Here is a 19,678-nt window from a genome sequence, read left to right as displayed (position 1 = left end):
ATACAAAATGTTTATTTTACTCTTATTAGTGGTAATTCTGGAAAAGTTGACCGTAGACTTATCATAAGCCAAGGTAAAAGCTATTATATGCATTGTATAATAAATATAATTTGAGTAAAATGGATTAAAAAAAGTCATTTAATGCCTATTTCTGACTGTGTTATATATTATCATAACCATTGAACTTCAGTAGATGATATTTATTGATTAAATCTGAAAATGAAATGCTCGCTTTTTATGTTTCTGACTTCTGAACGCATCAAAAATGGTCTAATCTAGTTTTTTTTATAATTTAGTTGAAGACAACTGGACTTGGCTTGTTCTTGCAATCCAAACATTATATTAGTTGCTTTTGAACAATTTCTATTGGTCTAATAATTTTCATGCTTTTATTAATGAATTGGAACAGAAACTTCCTGCGCTGTAATAGAGCTTTTCATGAATTGGACTTTGGACCTGAAGTTTCTCTACTCTGTTAAATCATGACCTTTACTGTGTGATTGACACCTCGTGTTATGTGACGTGTGTGTGTGTGTGTGTGTGTGTGTGTGAGTACAGCACGGGTATTGATGTACACGTCAGATAGAGATCCGACACAGTACATGCAAGCCTCACTGCATTGATTTACTCCCTTTTATTTTTTACTTAAAAATTGGCAAGAAATCAAAATTGACCCTATTTACTTTGTTAGAGCACATTAGGGCTGTGGTGAACAATTCACCCGTGCAAGTTAAGTCACTCTCAAAAAAAAGTGTATTTAATCACAATAACTGGACTAACCAGCAGACCAATCGCATCACGATATTACTTTTATTAAAAAAGAAGACATGCACATAAACTGCGATGGAAACACATTTACTGAATCAATCCCTCGATGTGCAACAAAACGCTCAGCGGAGGCTGTGATTGGATAACTGGAGTAACGAGTTGACCAATGGCGTCGCAGCGTCTCTAATGTTGGTTTGGTGTTTCCGAAACGCCGGAGTCGAAGTGTGTGATCAGAATGATTGGGTGTAATTCCCTCCAGAAGCGTCTCACACACACGAGTGTGTTCCCGAACACCAGCGTCCGAACACAAGAACACGACCGTTTATTGATTCATTAATTTATAATGGAGGGAAAAGGTGCCTTTTATTTATATTACAGATATTTTTCTTGGCAATTTCCCAGGAAGTGACGATTTTGTTCTCATAGGATTGAAACGCGGATTTATTTTGCAAATGTTTTATCCCATAAGTGCATAAAACGTATGCATAAGCACAGTTCAATTCAGTTAAATTTTTTATTTCTGTGTCATGCCAAACATTTGGCCCATCCCACATGGGATTTCAAGACACCACAAACTTAATTTACAAACATCTTCCGGTCGCATATACAAATCATTCGGAAAAATAAATGAATACAAATTAATATGTACACGCATGTATACACACACACACACACACAGCATACACTGTAAAAAATGCTGGGTTGTTTTAACCCGATTTTGAGTCAAATATAGACAAACTCAAACATTGGGTTACAAATTTAATGAAAAAACCCAATTGTCCATATTTGACCCAAATTTGGGTTAAAACAACCCAGCATTTTTTAGAGTGTATACAAACAAATCCTCATCTACAATCATCTCGATAAAGGGCTTTTTTCCTCTTCTCCCAGGCTTTCTCAAGATAGTTGGCTAATTTATATGTTTCTTATGCGAACAGCCATCTCAATCTTTGAGCATCATCCATATTTACCAAATCAATCTCTGGTTTTATCGTACAAAACAAAAAAATCACAATAAAATGGACAGTAGAAAACAAAATGGAACTCATTTTCTATATAATTCAAACGACACATGATGGGACAGATCCGTTTTTCCTCTTCTAAATTAACATTATAATACAACATACCGGTAATTATATACAACATAATTCTCTGTGCCATATTCTGGTTTTAGCATCACAAAAATACGCAATTTTGGCTTATCTCATATATCGTTAGCAAGTTAAATTCTCAACTTTGGATGGAAACCCGCTTATGAGGAGCACTGGACTTTGCATTATCACTTCCTCAAATTTGGTTCTTGTTTCCAATCCGTACTTTATCTTTACTGTACAGTTTGAGCTGAATCGAGTGAATCCTGCTCACGTGAGCTGATCCCTACAGAATGTGCCGTCAGCAGGTTCAGTCTGAATGCAGATCTATGACAACACGAGAGGGACAAAAGAAGCGTCTCTCCTAGAGGAGCTCTGGTGTTAGCGCTGGCGTCGTGTCGCTCATGATTCTTGCATGCAAAAACTCTGTATGGCAGGCAAAAACATCCCATAGACATGCATTGAGACATGTAAGAATCAAAAGATCTTAAAGATTATTCAGGAATATTATTGATTTAACTGCACTGACACTATCGGTAATGACACTATTGTCTTCTGTAGAGCTGTTTATAGCTAAGTTGGATTAGTTTCATAATTGATAAATGCAACATCGACACTGTTATTGAACTGAATTGAATCCGCATTTAAAGGTGAAGTATGTAAAGTATAGAAAAATAGGCATATTTTCAAACAAGCTTGTAAGCGCTCCTTATGTAACTCATATATCACAAACACAGCTCTTATGGGTGCTTGTGAAGGCATGTCTCAACAGGTAAAAGTAGGCTAGTTTCAATAAAAGGTCCAACATATGGTATCTAATATATTTAATGTAATATATAATGAGTAAGCAATAGAGACTAAAACACTCTGTCTGGAGCGAACATGTGCGTCTCGCTTATAATAAACCCATCTAAAGTATCTGAACAGGGCGCATTTTTTGACATAACGCGCCACAACTGATTAAAGCTTTTAATGTTGTTTATGTGTCTATGTGGTGTTTTTAATACGCTTTAAGACACACCATGTGTAAGTTCATAAGTCGACAGCATTGCTGAGTATTTTCTGCTTAAAACTGCAGTGAACCAATGACAGTCTCAAAAACACGGTTTGAAATCGCTGGTGTTTCTGACGTCACAAACGACCTTGTAACCAATCAGATCAACGTGTGATCGTCAACCAGTGGATCTCTGAGCTGAGGGAGTGAGTGGAGGCGGGGATCATTTGCATATTCATAGAGCCGCGCATACTAAATGAGGCGAGGGTGTCGAGTTACATTCAAGATATTTTAAGGCATAAAGAATATCTTTCAAGGAAAAAACATTTAAATATGTCAATTTGGTGATTCAAAGATGAGTGTTAAGGGATAAAATGATTGACTATGGTATTGACACATCCATTGTAATGCGTAGCATCACTTTGACGTATTCCTGACCTGTGTAATCTCTGAAGGTCTGAATGCAGTGACTTTGCACTTCTGTAACCGAAGCTGAATGTATTTTCATCAGTCATGGCTAAACACCTTCTGGCTCCGCCTACTTACAGTAGCCACGCCCCAAACTCTCACCATTGGTTGAACTGGGAAGAGATTGACAGATCTGAACGGATGCTCTCAATGTTTTGATGGTGTCTTGGAGGATCAATGTTTAAACTTTTAGGGGAGATAAACCTGTGAATGGCATATTAATAGCAGCAACTGAACCAAAAAACTGGAAGAATGCATTTTAACATTAAAAAAAATCGTACATACTTCAACTGAATGGCAGCTTACATTAGATTTGTTAATGTCGTAAAATTAATAAATTATGAACATGTTATTTTCCTGTTTAATAATGTGCAGCTGCTTTGAAAAGATCTGTATTGAATAAAGTGCTGTAGAAATAAATGTGACTTGATTTAACTTGCGACTTAGCAACGCCCTAGTTACCACTCCAAACCCTAGTAACACATTTAAAAACGACTTCAAACACTTTATGAAATACTGGGAAAGTTGTGATGCCAATTTTACCATAGTGGCTGTAAGTTTTCACCATAAAGCACCACTCACTATCTCGCTTAAACCAATGTAATTCAGAAACTTGTTTCCCAATACTTGATATGAAATTGGTGTGAAAAATTCACATCTGAATACAGGACTTATGTAATATATTATGTTTTCGCTCAGGTTTCCAATCGTATGTTTTATGTGTGTTGTCAGGAAGGAGCGACCGGTCTCTCTGGGGGTTTTCTCATTGCCGGGAAGCGATGCGATGAGCCCGGATCTGCATAGGGAATCTGTGGAGACTCCAGGGACAGACACATGGAGATATAACAATCCCAGCCACCCTCGGTCCAACACCAGCCTCAAGGTGAGAAACACACCGATTTACACATTGTTTACTTGTATTACAGCAGTGTGGGAGCGTATGGGGAGAAATTGACGTCATTTTTAAAGTCCACCTGTGGTGAAAATCCAGCTTTTAATGTTGTTTATGTGTCTATGTGTTGTTTTTAATATGCTTTAAGACAAACCATGTGTAAGTTCATAAGTCGACAGCATTGCTGAGTATTTCCTCCTTAAAACTGCAGTGAACCAAAGACAGTCTCAAAAACACGGTTTGAAATCGCTGGTGTTTCTGACGTCACAAACGACCTTGTAACCAATCAGATCAACGTGTGATCGTCAACCAGTGGATCTCTGAGCTGAGGGAGTGAGTGGAGCCGGGGCTCATTTGCATATTCATAGAACCGCGCATACTAAATGAGGCGAGGGTGTCGAGTTACATTCAAGATATTTTAAGACATTTTTTGAAGGAAAACACGCCTTAATGTGTCATTTTGGTGATCAAAGATGAGTTTTAAGGGATAGAATGATTGACTACAGGGGGACTTTAAAGACATTAGGACTGGCTTGACAATATCGATTTCTCGATTTTACTCGATCTTTACCCAAGGTCTGTCTTTTGGTCTGTGCTGTTTTGAGTTGATGCAGAGACCAAACAAAACACTAAACATTATTTGTAGCGCCTGCCATCCAATAATTACAATAAGCTTTGATGCTTTTGGAATGAAATAAAGTCTCAGATTTCAAATTCTGTCAATATTAGCATAGAAGCATAGCACACAACAATGTGTGTTTGTGTCTGCTATATTTGTTAAGCTCTAAATTGCTCTTAAAAGAGAGAATGAAATATGTTGCATTATGTTGCTTGCCAATAAATAAAGATGTGACACTTTCTCACCTCTTAATCTCCCTCCCCTGTGAAGGCCTCCTTCCCTTTACCTCTGTACTGATAATCGTTGTCGGGATAATTCCGGTTCACGTGGCTATAATAAATTATAAATTTTAAGGCCAGACGAGTAGTTTGTTGAGGGTTGGTTTTTTAGGGAAGGTCTACACGCCTGCGCACATATATTCAAACGCGCATACCTATAGACTTAACTCTTAATACGCATGTGCACGCCATCAGCGTTCTCACAGGTTCACGTTTTTAAAGTTTGCGTAGAGAGAACTTAACTGTTAAAACGGTGTCGTGTTAGCGCCCCCTAAGTTAATAACTAATGATCTTTGCAACGGAAGTGAATCAATCAAAACTAACTTTATCTGGACAATAACTTTATTCTAGAGCTGTCATAAAGCCAAAAGAATCTCTATTGCTTTAAAGCAACACCAAGTAGCTTTTCCTCAGCGGTCGCCCTACAGGTTGGAAGTGGAATTGTCCATTACCGCTGTCGTAAATACTTTAGCCTAGCGCAGCCTACTGTCGCACGCTCGCTCGTGTTTATCCAGCACCGGCTTTGGAATGAATGTCCACAGACAAGCTAGAGTATGAAACATGATTTCATGAAAGTATGATGTATTGCGACATCAGAAACGAAGAAAAACTAAATAATGACTATTGTAGCGCTTGACGTAAAGCAAGTCAAATTTGTAGTTTTCTTATGTCTCATCAGAACTACAGAAACGCGACCCGATCTGGCAATCTTACACAGCGTGGTTATAGCAGATATAGGATCCAGAAGTGCCTTTCACCCTGTTACGACTTAATGAACCACTGAAACCATTTTGGAAACATTATTTTAAGGTAAAAAATCTTACTTAGTGTTGCTTTAAATTTCCTATTATCACTGTAAAGCAGCTTTGGAACAATCTACATTGTTAAAAGCGCTATATGAATGAGGATGAATTGACTTGACTTCATTTTTTTTATACTTAAAAAACATTGTTGTTAAGAATAGTCTTTTTCGGTGACCAGAATCGGTTATCAGATCAGCCAGTACGGCTTCCAGTGATGTGTAATCGGCAATCTGCCCCAAAAATCCCGATCGAATCACCCTTAACTCTACCGGATATATATCAAAATGAATCAATAGTTAATCAAGATCAGAATCGAATCAAGAGCTTGCGAATCGAAATTGAATCATGAAGTGTGTGTCAATACACACTTACAACATTATTAATCTTTAGTAGGGCCGGGTGTCATCACAGCAGAGGCTGTTATCAGCTTCCCAGAAACTGAACATGGGTTTTTAGGGAATAAAGGCGATGACGACACAGTTCGTTAGTATTGAGAGAGAGAGAGAGAGAGAGAGAGAGAGAGAGAGCTTCCCCCTCTGAAAGGAACGTATGTTAAAGAAGCCTGAGCGAACACTGCCAGTGGGAAGGAAGCTGTTTCTGAGTGTCTGCTGTGCCCTGCATGCTTAAGCAGAGCCCTAACAAGGCCCAGAATGCTGTGCGCTCCTCGCTCTGGAACCTTCCCTGTCCTACAGAGATCCACGACTCGAGGCCCCTTCATACATATTCATGTTGATGAAGTAATCATTTGCCTTCAACCTCTTCAACAAACCACTCAACTCATGTGCACTATTTTTTTTTCACTATGTTGGTTACAAGAAAGTTGTATTTTAGTCAAAATTTTTGTTACTTTCCATTTTAGTGCACTTTTACATGTTTTTAGTGTGTAATGTTGCTGTTTGTGCGTGAAAAAGCTCTGCAAAGTTATAAAGCATAAATGAGTCAGTGTGAAACGCCTCCAATTGTAGTCTTGAGTTTCTCCCGGGAACGAACACGTCAATATATTCCTTATTTAAATAATTAATGCGCAGAATAAAGGGGCGGGGCCTGGTTGAGTTAGTTAGTAGTGTGTTAAACTGGCGGTTATGGTAATTAGGGGCGGGACGTTTCCCAAACACACTCGAAGCGCTCGACCAATCACAACACACTGCCCCAGCCGACCAATCAGAGCACAGTGTGCTTTCAGAAGGAGGGGCTTCATAGAGACAGGAAGTAAACAGAGCGTTACTGACAGACTGGGAAGAGAGGAGCCGCAACAATGGAGAATATGAGGAAAATAAAGCAGGAAAACCTGCTCTAGTCGAGCCCAAGACTTTGTAAAAGGGCGTAATAGATCTTAATTATTTGTGAAATTTACTATATAGTAGGGTTGTCACTCAAATTACCCAAATTTTCACTATTTTTAGGAACAAATGTCATTTTGGGAAAACCCATTTTGATCTACTGCTAGACTAGATCTGAATCCTCTCCTCTCCCCTTATTCACATTGTTTTCGTCAGCAGTGATGGCATTGTGGGTTTCTAGAATAGCCTGACCTTGAAGCCCGTCTCAATCTAGGCCTGATGCAGGAGTTTTTGAAGGATGCCGGTCATATTTCAGCTGTCAGTCTGATGAGGAGACACACAACACAGCCAAAGACTTTAGATATACCAAGAGAGTGCACTCCTATTACTAATAAATGGGAGAAAGTGCAACATGAGCCACCAATTAATGTGCATGATTGTGCAGAGAGGTAGGTGCTACACCCAGACAGAAACAGCCCACCGTTTGGCAGCTTATCTCTTTCTTCTGAGTTTTATGAATAATATTATCTATTCTGCTTCATCCCTATTACATCAGCATTACTGGACGAGTTTCTGAACAACGAATAGGTGTTGTTGATGCTTTCATTAGTCTGATATCAGAAATTTGTGGAGGCTCAACCCATTTTTTAAATCATTTTTATTTTCATTACGGAGCCTGAAAGTTATTAGGTATTAGGGCTGTCAAATAAAAATAAAAATTCAGAATATTTGTTGAATAAATAAAAAACTGCACATTCGAATGCAAAAAACGTGCATTCAAATTTTTGGTGTCAAGAGGCGCGCGAGACATGCTGATGACATCACTGACGCGGTTTGTTTTTGTTAGCTTATCCCGTATAAATCGTGCAACAACATACTTGACCAAACCTGCACATCGTGTGTGTGTGTGTGTGTGTGTGTGTGTGTGTGTGTGTGTGTGTGTGTGTGTGTGTGTGTGTGTGTGTGTGTGTGTGTGTGTGTGTGTGTGTGTGTGTGTGTGTGTGTGTGTGTGTGTGTGTGTGTGTGTGTGTGTGTGTGTGTGTGTGAGTGTGTGTTCATCAGCTGGAAACAGTCAACAGAAAGCGCTCAGGACTCGCTCAGATCAAGTGGACCGTCTGGTGTTTTTGACGAACAATATATAGATGTAGCGAGTAGAAGTGGAGTGTTTCTGAATGTCTGTTGTGTGTTCGTGTAGTTCATTACGCGTCTCTCGAAGCGTGTTTCCTCAGGTTACTGATGCACAAACACAGGTTTATGCACTCTTGTAACCTAATTTTCCTTGCATGCACATTAAGGAAATTATATTTGATTTAAGAAAAAAAATTCTAAATTTAATGCATTTTTAAAAAGTGAATGTCATTTTAATTTCAATAAAAGATGCGATGCTTGATTTGGTTTATATTTGCTTATTGCACTCTCTTGCGCCCTCTTGTGGGCATAGGAGACAACACCGCACCTTTTCTCCCTGTAACATTAAGTAGTGACGTTAGAATTCAAATAAATAAATAATAATATTTAAGAATTCGAATTTAGCTTTTCAGCCATTTTGACAGCCCTAGTAGGTGTGCATCAGGCTCTCCAGTTAATATTTGATATCTCATTATAAGGCCAGTGAGTTTCAGAAGCACAAAGGCTCCATCACACTCCCACTGTGGAGGGATACAGACTGGCCTTTGTGCGCTTCATGACTCTGCATTTCTCTCTATATCATCCTCCAGAGTCTCGGGCTTCTGGGAGAGATGAGAAACTAGGCCATGACTTGCTGTCAGCCTGTCCTCAGGTTAAACGCCTCTGAGGAAAAGTGGGCACATTCTGCCATGGAAACACCAGAGAGTCGGGGAGCATCTTGCAAAGGGTTGTTGTTTTGTGCGCGCTTGTGCTTTTGTTGGCTTGTGCGCATATGTCAGTGAGAAAAAAACTCTGTGCTAGCTTGTGTAAAACCTATTGTTGGTTCCTGCCACTCGCTGTGGATTAGTTGCTCTTCCATAACCGATTGATTTTACGGAGAGCTTTGGTTCTTTTTATAGAGCACCAGATGTAGTGCTGTTTTGAAAAGGCATATTAATAAAACATCTCATTTTAGGAAGAGCTTGAGGGCAACGGTGTAGACAAAATAACAAAGCCACATGCATTTTCTGATATACTGTGTCAATAGAGAAAGACATACTGAGCAGCATGTAATGATAATACACTAATATTAAGGCAAAAAAAGGCTCAATGAGAAGTTGAACACACCTATACATATAATTCACTGCAGTTTCCAGCTGAAATGAACACTTAGTAGAGGCAGTAAAACACCTATAACTTTGATTCCTTCACACACAGATTATGATTACAGGGGCCGATTATTGACACTGTTGCTTCAGCAAATGTCAGGTTTGCTTTTGTTAAAGGGTGTAAACTCTGTCAGTAATGACTCTCCCTCATGTTGTTCAACCCCGTAAGACTTTTGTTCATCTTCGGAACACAAATTAAGATATTTGTGATTAAATCTGAGAGCTGGATCACTCCTCCATAGGCTTCTATGGGATCGAAACTTGCCAGAAAGTTATTAAAGACATTGTTAAAATAGTCCGAGTGACTACAGCGGCTCAACCTTAAGATTATCAAGCGACGAGATACTTTCTGTGCGCAAAAAACAAACAAAAATAACGACTTTATTCAACTCTTCATCTTCTTCTCTGTGGGCCTCCAGATTTCACGTAGTGTAACAGCGCAGCGCTTCGGGGTTGTTCAACAACCAATGTAATAAAACGTTGCCAGATTCACGTTCATCTGTTTCGAATCAAAATATACGTGCTTTTAGTGCCCCTCAATGGATATTTGACTTTGAAAGTGTCGCAAAATTTTCAAGCTAGGAATGCACCTGTATGAACATTTTAGCCGATAACCGATAATTCTTTATATTTGAGAGCCGATAACCGATATATTGGCCGATAAATCTAAATCCAAATTTTTTATTAATTTTTGAGAGCCTGATTACAAAAACAAAAGTCTCATCATGTCCCAAACACACAATTATAATGTTCTTATTATAATTTCATGTAGCCGATATGACAGACTTGCGCTGCACATGTTGCACTTTACTGTATTTTCCTTTTTTTTGAAGTGATTTCAATCATATTTCAAGCAATTTAAAACCATCATGTTGAACAGTGCGCATCTGAAGTGTCTCAGCTGAAGGAAATAAAACATTATTTATCAGCTTTAATATATCAGCCAAATTTTATTATTGGGCCGATAACATTAAAAATGTTCATATATCGGCCGATACCGATATGGTGGCCGATATATCGTGCATCCCTAGGTCAAGCAACTTAATCATTTTGCATATGATATTGAGTTTTATGGCATCAAAAAAGTTTTCATTACAGTGGTAAATAAATATGGTCTTTAAAGTCAACATGAAATAAAATGTAAATAATATTTGGTATTATTGTGCATGGTTCATTGTTTTGTTATTGTAAGGAAGAAAATGTCTTTCATAAAATGTAATAGCCGATCCTCGGCCTCAGAAACAACTTAACTTTTTTGAGTTCAGAAATGCATCACATTATGTGAATTATTAATGGCATAGGTAGACTTGCGTACGTCCGTCTGCCAGAAGCTAGTTATTTTAGTCAATAAAGTTTTAAATATGGATATTTTTCTTACTCTAATCTATGGCTTTGCTTCAGAAGACCTTTATTAACCCTTGGAGCCTGTGGAGCACTTTAATGATGGATAGATGCACTTTTTTGATGGATAGATGCACTTTAATGATGGATAGATGCACTTTAATGATGGACAGATGCACTTATGATGGATAGATGCACTTTTATGATGGACAGATGCACTTATGATGGATAGATGCACTTTTATGATGGACAGATGCACTTATGATGGATAGATGCACTTTTATGATGGACAGATGCACTTATGATGGACAGATGCACTTATGATGGATAGATGCACTTTTATGATGGATAGATGCACTTTTATGATGGACAGATGCACTTATGATGGACAGATGCACTTTTATCATGGATAGATGCATTTTTATCATGGATAGATGCACTTTAATGATGAATAGATGCACTTTAATGATGGACAGATGCACTTTTATGATGGACAGATGCACTTTTATGATGGACAGATGCACTTTTATCATGGATAGATGCATTTTTATCATGGATAGATGCACTTTAATGATGAATAGATGCACTTTTATGATGGACAGATGCACTTTTATGATGGATAGATGCACTTTTATGATGGACAGATGCACTTTTATTAGGGATGTCCCGATACCACTTTTTCACTTCCGATACCGATACCGATGCCGCAGCTTTGGCTTTTGCCGATACCGATATTGATCCGATATTTTTATTTTATTCTTAAACTAATAAAAAATATAGCAATTTTCTCAATTAGCCACCTAAAATATACCTCCTATATAGTCCACAACAACAGTTGATTATGAAAGATTGCCACCCTTTATTCAAACACTACAAAAAAATAAAGAAATATATAAATGAAAGAAAATACAGATACTTCAGTACTTAAAGCTAGCTAGCTACCAACAGGTTTAAAGTTAAAACAATTTAAACAGCAGCATTCTACATTGTAAATACCAGTACAGTTTTTGTTTTTTAAATCAAGTAGAATTTCTATAACTGTGTTAAACTGATTATCACTCTTGTGTGTGTTAAACACAATCTACTTAATACAGACAGCTTCATTATAAAGATAAACAACAAATCCCCAAAATATATGATCATAATCTATTAGTGGATAATACACATTGCTCTTCTTATTGTTGTAAAATACATTCATGAAAAACAAGGGTAACAAAAATGAAAAAGATAATTATTTTAGATATAGCTAAATCTGCTATAAAATTGAGACATGTTTTAAGTGTATTGCACAGCTATTTAATGAGGCAGCAACATTAATAATTATTAATGTTAATAAGCTTTAATTGCGTCACTGCATTATGATATGAAAGGCTTCAATACAGTGCGGCACAAAGCGCGTATGCGCATCCCGAGCGGAGAATGATGCGCTTGAAGCCACGTGGAGTTACAGCACGCAGCGCCAGCGCGTCGAGTCCGCTTTGAAAAGTTCAAAGCACAACGGAGATACATATTGATGGACAGTGTATTATACAGTATCTATCTATGCAATCGTTTATTGAGCCTTTTCTTTTAACAGTTTTAAATTTTAGTTACTGTGCGCGTGAAGAACAATTATAGTGCTCTGACTCTAGTGTTGTGATCAAACCCTATGGATCAAACCGACAGCGTCCGACACCCGGTAGAGAGTAACACGATTGAGTTACAGCAATAAAGTCCAGCAAGATAAAGTTGTTATATGCGAAAACATAGACCTTTATCTTATCAAGTATAATAGTATTAACATTGAATCATCTTGAAGATAGTTTCATCATTGACTGTAACCGAACGCGACGCGCTGTTTGAATGTGAATGGAGAATGACTGACAGCCGCGAGAGGGAAAAGTTTACGTGATCTTGAATTTAATGACTTAAATATTAATTTCTCTCTCACATAATGGCTTCAGAACACTTATAATAGAGTGCACGAAAACGTTATGGTACTTTAGAATGTTTTTGTGCCTTTTGTGGGGCTTAACAATAACACATAATAGTATACCCACAATATCGGATTTGGATCGGCCTCGTCTGATCGATACCCGATCCCGCAAAAATGGCAGTATCGGAGCCGATACCGATCCTGAGTATCGGATCGGGACATCCCTAACTTTTATGGTGGATAGATGCACTTTTACGATGGACAGATGCACTTTTATGATGGATAGATGCACTTTTATGATGGATAGATGCACTTTTATGATGGACAGATGCACTTTTATGGTGGATAGATGCACTTTTATGATGGATAGATGCACTTTTATGATGGATAGATGCACTTTTATGATGGACAGATGCACTTTTATGATGGATAGATGCACTTTTATGATGGACAGATGCACTTTTATGGTGGATAGATGCACTTTTACGATGGACAGATGCACTTTTATGATGGATAGATGCACTTTTATGATGGATAGATGCACTTTTATGATGGACAGATGCACTTTTATGATGGATAGATGCACTTTAATGATGAATAGATGCACTTTTATGATGGACAGATGCACTTTTATGATGGATAGATGCACTTTTATGATGGATAGATGCACTTTTATGATGGATAGATGCACTTTTATGATGGATAGATGCACTTTTACGATGGACAGATGCACTTTTATGATGGATAGATGCACTTTTATGATGGATAGATGCACTTTTATGATGGACAGATGCACTTTTATGATGGATAGATGCACTTTTATGATGGACAGATGCACTTTTATGGTGGATAGATGCACTTTTACGATGGACAGATGCACTTTTATGATGGACAGATGCACTTTTATGATGGATAGATGCACTTTTATGATGGACAGATGCACTTTTATGATGGACAGATGCACTTTTATCATGGATAGATGCATTTTTATCATGGATAGATGCACTTTAATGATGAATAGATGCACTTTTATGATGGACAGATGCACTTTTATGATGGATAGATGCACTTTTATGATGGATAGATGCACTTTTATGATGGATAGATGCATTTTTATCATGGATAGATGCACTTTAATGATGAATAGATGCACTTTTATGATGAATAGATGCACTTTTATGATGAATAGATGCACTTTTATGATGAATAGATGCACTTTTATCATGGATAGATGCACTTTTATGATGGATAGATGCACTTGTATGGACTAAAAAAGAAAAAGAAAAAAAGTTGCCATTCACTGCCATTATAAAGCTTGGAAGAGCCAGGACATTTTTTAATATAACTCTGATTGTATTCGTCTGAAAGAAGAGTGTCATATACACCTAGGATGGCTTCAGGCCGAGTAAGTCATGGGCTAATTTTAATTTTTGGGTGAAATATCCCAGTTTAAGTTCATGAAAATGATTTCTGAACATTATTTTATATAAAATATATATATTAGTTATATTGAACTCCTAAAACTGCTAGAATCGAGCCAAAAATGTATGCAGTTGGCATTAACACAGGCAACATGACCAAAAAACAAAACTGAAAAAGACAAAAATATCCATAAGGATGCACAAGGGTTCAAGTTCAATCTGGCTTTTGCACCATAAAAACACAAAGTACAAATTCCCTTAATAAACTCTGTCATGCATTGGTCGACCGTGAGACACAGATTATGTGTAATCCTGGCCTACATTTCATTTTACCGTAGTTACAGCTTAATCTGGATTTGACAAGCTGGCTCCCGATGCTTTTTGGGGAAGAACCGTCCTGTTTTTCTCTTAATATTTAATGGCAATGCGGTTCCCATCAGCCACCTGGCAGAATAAAGAGCCACCATTCATGTGTTTTACTGTACGCTTCTCTCTGGGCAGTTGGAGGCGGACGGTAAGAGTTCACAGGACAGTTTGGAAACCCATTGGACCGACTCCAGTAAGGTAGCCGTCCGATAATCCTGCCGTAATCTTCATGGCAGCCGCAGTAGTGTGCAGTGTGTAGTGTGCAGTGTGTAGTGTGCAGTGTGCAGTGTGCAGTGTGTAGTGTGTAGTGTGTTATGTTTGGCTTGTCTCCACATCCATGATAGTGAAGTGTTTCTTTGCATTCATAGCCCATAGTCCACAAACTGCTGCCTGCAACCATCTATTAGGATGTAACATATAAACCATATAAACATAACAACAAGTAAAATATAAACATAACATCTATTAGCATGTAACATATAAACCAATCATACGGACTCACAAATGATGTCAGTCTCCCTGGTAAAGGTTCAGGTTGGGTTGCATTCAGCATGTGTGTGGTTGATGTTATCGCTTGCAATGTAGCCAAAGGAATATTCCTGGTTAATTTCAACGTCTATAACTTCTAAACATTAAATAGGAAACATGGAACGGGTCTTTATATGGTGCTTTTGTTTCATTTGTGAAGCTTTTTTAAATCTCTATTCTTTGTATTGAAAAAAAATTAACAGTGAAATTCTAGTAAACGATAACCTGGAATATTTCTTTAATTTTGTATGTTAATTATTAAAGCATCAAATCATGTGTTTTTTTTTGTTTGTTTTTGTATGTCTGTTTTTTTTCTTCACTTTTTTTCTCAATTACGGACCTTTCAGTCATTATTTATGTAGTTAAAAGCTCAGTTGAATATACAAAATGGAGACTAAAAATGTTTTGTTTGCATTATATATAATATAATAATCTTTCTAAATGGATCTGCATGCAGCATGTCTGTCCTCCGTACGGTATCATGATGTGCTGATGATGACTTGAATCATTGTGTTAATCTTCATGAGTCCCATTTAGCACATATGTGCAGTTGATGACTATTTATTTATTAATACTTACTACGACTCAGTGCAAATCGATGGCTTATGCCACCTGGGTTTGTTTTCAGGAAAATTCCTTCCTCAGATATCAGACCTATTATTATTTTATTGGACTCTCCTGGGTATAATACAAGTAGAATGCTCTTTTATGAAGTTATTTCACTTAAGGACTTATTTGATAAGATTATGCCTGAAAAGTTTTTGGATTTTTTATCATATGTTAATTGAAAAAAAAAAAAACTTGGTTTTATTGTATTTATATGATATTTCTATTTTTGTAATTTAATTTTTTGCCATGTAAATTGCCTTAAATGCTGACATGGCATAAATAAATCAATCTATCTATCTATTGTGATCAGGATGAACTCTCTGGCGCTGGTCGGGGACGATCCAAACCCGAGTCTGACGAGCTCATGGTGTCGGTGGAGGAGGAGGCCGAGGGTCCGCACGGGAACATGGACTCGAGGAACGCCACAGCAGACAGACTGACGAACATCAGCGTACAGGAGGCGAAGGCATCAGAGACGTCGTCCACAGGTGAATCCAGAGCTGCGTCTCAATCCGCCCACTCATACTACGCCCTGAAAGTATGTACTTTTAAAATATGTACTACTAAAAAGTAGATGCTTTTGAGTAGATGCACCTTCATTTATACAGCGCTTTTAACAATATGGATTGTTTCAAAGCAGCTTTACAGTAGGCGCGTTTCCATAGAGAGCCTTGGGACCTTGTTTCGGAAAAGATATGTATGGTAGTCACTTATCTTTTTATTCCGTCTGAACTGTGCCCTGAATTACACATGGGATGATTGTCAATTTAACACTAGAAGTGCCAGAATTCCATAACTACTAGAACTGCCACAAGCGGTCATTTTGACCGTTAGATTGCAAACCACATATCTTTAATGATAAATACCCAATTGAGAGATTAATGCATTTGTTGTATTAGGATATCTTTTAAAAACAAAACCAAACTGTACATTTTAAAAAAGTTTAATTATATCAGTGGCCCGTAATTATCGCATAGGGCCTATTCACAACAGAGCTATATTTCCATATCCCTTCAATATAACTCAGAACAAGATAATAACAACTAAAAGTATCTTATTTAGATATTCTTTTGACAGTGAGAGAGACAATGTCATGGTTTATGAATTCGCTGTCTCCTTTCTCGTCTTGTTGTGTGTGTGTGTGTGTGTGTGTGCGTGGTCGATGATCAATGCAGCTGATCAGCACGTGCGCTCTGATCAACGCGCCAGCTGCAACTGATCAGCGATTCGACCCTTTTCAGTGTTACTGTTCTCGCCTAGTCTTTGTCAGATCGTTGTGGATTTTTCCTGCGTGTTTGTTCCCTGCCTGTATCCGTTTTCCGTGTGTCATCCCGTGTTCAGCACTCCTGGTTCAGCACTCACTCCAGCGTCCCTGTGCTGCCAAGGGCTTCATACCGGACATTTGCACACCTTAACTCTCCCAGCATCTGACCAGCTCTCAATAAACATATCTGTCATTTTGCAATTGAATCTTCTGATTATTTCCTAATAGACAAAGGTCAACCTCGAGAAATGTAACAAAAGAATACCGTGAAATTCAGTGCGGTCAATATGACCGTCTATGGCCGAAATAGGTAAATATGTTCATTTGTTTGTTTGCCTTATGTGTAATTTATATTAAAAACATTTTAAATGAAAATACAGACACTTTTAGGAAAAGTCAGGTACCAGCAGGATTTTATTTATTTTTTCAACAAAGTTATTGCAGATATAAAATTCAAAACGGTCAAAATGACCGTCGTGGCCGTTCTAGTGTTAAAAGATAATTCTGAAAGTCAAGAAAGTCGCAGTTTGTCATGAAACAGAAGAGTAACATTTAGTTGTATGTGAAAATCGCTCAATGAACTACATCTCCCGGGAAGCGAAACAACGAGCGAGATCCGCTGCTCGTGTGTGTGTGCAGTCTGGTACAAAACACTCGATGACGGCGTAATGTTACGATTATAACGTAAAAAATGTCTTCATGTAACTCGACACCCTCGCCTCATTTAGTATGCGTGGCTCTATGAATATGCAAATGAGCCCCGCCTCCACTCACTCCCTCAGCTCAGAGATCCACTGGTTGACGATCACACGTTGATCTGATTGGTTACAAGGTCGTTTGTGACGTCAGAAACACCAGCGATGATTTCAAACCGTGTTTTTGAGACTGTCTTTTCATGTGTTTTACCTTTTATACTCCCATAAATGGGATTGTGCATCACGTAAATTGAATGCCAGGCCCCTTTTATAAACAAACTGCATTTGATGAATCTGCACCCAAAACTTAGTCTCATATGCATGATGATTTTAAGACCTTTTGAAAACCCCTAACTGGTGTTTTTGCACTCAGATCACAGTGAGAACGCAGAGCGGTCGGAGGTCCAGGCGATCATCGAGTCCACACCAGAACTGGACATGGACCTGAGCGGATGCAAAGGCTCCAGGTGCGTCAATGCTGATTCAATCATCCACTCACTGGACTTGCCTTATCAGTGCAAACACACTACGCCTGCACCTTGGAACCTATTGTAGGTTTCGTTCTCGAGAACCAATCACTGCTGTCGTGTGAATGAGCGGCCGGAGCGCGTTAAGGTTTTCTGTCGTGTAAGTTAATAACTATCTTTGCAACGGAAGTGAATCAATCAAAACTAACTTTATCTGGACAATAACTTTATTCTAGAGCTGTTGTAAAGACAAAACAATGTTACTGTAATCTCCTGTTATCACTGTAAAGCTGCTGTGAAACTCTATATTGTTAAAGCGCTGTATAAATGAAGGAGACTCGACACTCTGGATTTCATCTGGACGTTATTAGACGAAGAAGCTTTCCGTGTCTCGTGTCCGTTCATGTTCTCTGTCTCTCTCCAGCACTCCCAGTAAAGGCATCGAGAACATGGCGTTCGACCGCAACACCGACTCGCTCTTCGAGGAGCTCTCGTCTGCAGGAAATGACCTCATAGGAGACGTGGATGAAGGTGCTGATCTGCTGGGTGAGTTTTCAGTCACAATAATAATTCACAAATGAAAATCAGTGTTATTTTAGTTGTAGTTTTTATTAATATTTTCAATTAGATTTTATTTATTTTTTTATACAGGTGAAACTCGAAAAATTCGAATATGGTGCAAAAGTTCATTTATTTCAGTAATTCAACTTTAAAAAAGGTGAAACTAATATATTATATAGACTCATTACATGCAAAGTGAGATATTTCAAGCCTTTATTTGTTATAATTTTGATGATTATGGCTTACAGCTTATGAAAACCCTAAATTCAAAATTAGAATATTGTGAAAAGGTTTTCATAAGCCATAATCATCAAAATTATAACAAATAAAGGCTTGAAATATCTCACTTTGCATGTAATGAGTCTATATAATATATTAGTTCCACCTTTTAAGTTGAATTACTGACATAAATGAACTTTTGCATGATATTCAAATTTTTCGAGTTTCACCTGTATTTAATTATAAATTATAATTTAAATAATTTATTTAAAATAATATAATTAAAAATGTATTATAAATTTTATTATATTTTAGTTAAAGTTGTTGAATTTTTTTGGGTGATTAAAAAAAAAATCTTTCTTTTATCCTTTTTTTATTTTTTAATGATTTCTTATCTCCGTTTTTTTATTTTTTTTTTATTTTCAGTGAATGAGAACTGAGGCTGTCAAGCTCAAAATAACAAAAAAGCATCATAAAAGTGGTACAAATTGAAATAACATGCGGTAACTTACAGTAGCTTTGGATGAAGAACGGATTGAGTTGTTTAGTAATCACATTTCTTTCCATCCGATTTGTGAATGAATTGCTCTTTTGAACTGGATCTTATTGATAAATTAGTTCTTACAATTGACAGAGCCGGCCTGAATGATTAAATGAATCAAACTGATCCACTATCAGTGAATAATGATTTAGCTCAGTTATCGTATGACTAATATTAAAGTGCTTTTGTTTTTAAAAGCACATGATTCAAAGCTTCTTCTTTTGAGTTTCATGATTCATGACTGTGTGTTTGAATGTGTGTGTGTGAGACTGTCGTTCCTGT

The 19,678-nt window shown here is 37.5% G+C and overlaps 1 protein-coding gene across 1 annotated transcript in view; it reads left to right on the top strand.

The window, feature by feature from the left end:
- The window catches only part of spag9b (sperm associated antigen 9b), a 100,283-nt gene that overhangs the window by 48,842 nt on the left and 31,763 nt on the right, over positions 1–19,678 (top strand). The window contains exons 7-11 of the mRNA XM_056244697.1: positions 4,054–4,204; positions 14,648–14,710; positions 15,960–16,191; positions 17,982–18,075; positions 18,500–18,621. Of these exons, the coding sequence (XP_056100672.1) occupies positions 4,054–4,204; positions 14,648–14,710; positions 15,960–16,191; positions 17,982–18,075; positions 18,500–18,621 (662 nt within the window). The remainder of the gene's footprint in view (positions 1–4,053; positions 4,205–14,647; positions 14,711–15,959; positions 16,192–17,981; positions 18,076–18,499; positions 18,622–19,678) is intronic.

The sequence above is a fragment of the Rhinichthys klamathensis genome, unplaced genomic scaffold (genome assembly GCF_029890125.1).
Source record: "Rhinichthys klamathensis goyatoka isolate OS25496 unplaced genomic scaffold, OSU_Roscu_1.1 h1tg001050l_1, whole genome shotgun sequence".
Taxonomy (NCBI): domain Eukaryota; kingdom Metazoa; phylum Chordata; class Actinopteri; order Cypriniformes; family Leuciscidae; genus Rhinichthys; species Rhinichthys klamathensis.
Note: the sequence above shows the minus strand (reverse complement) of the source record. Positions and strands in the feature narration are given on the sequence as shown.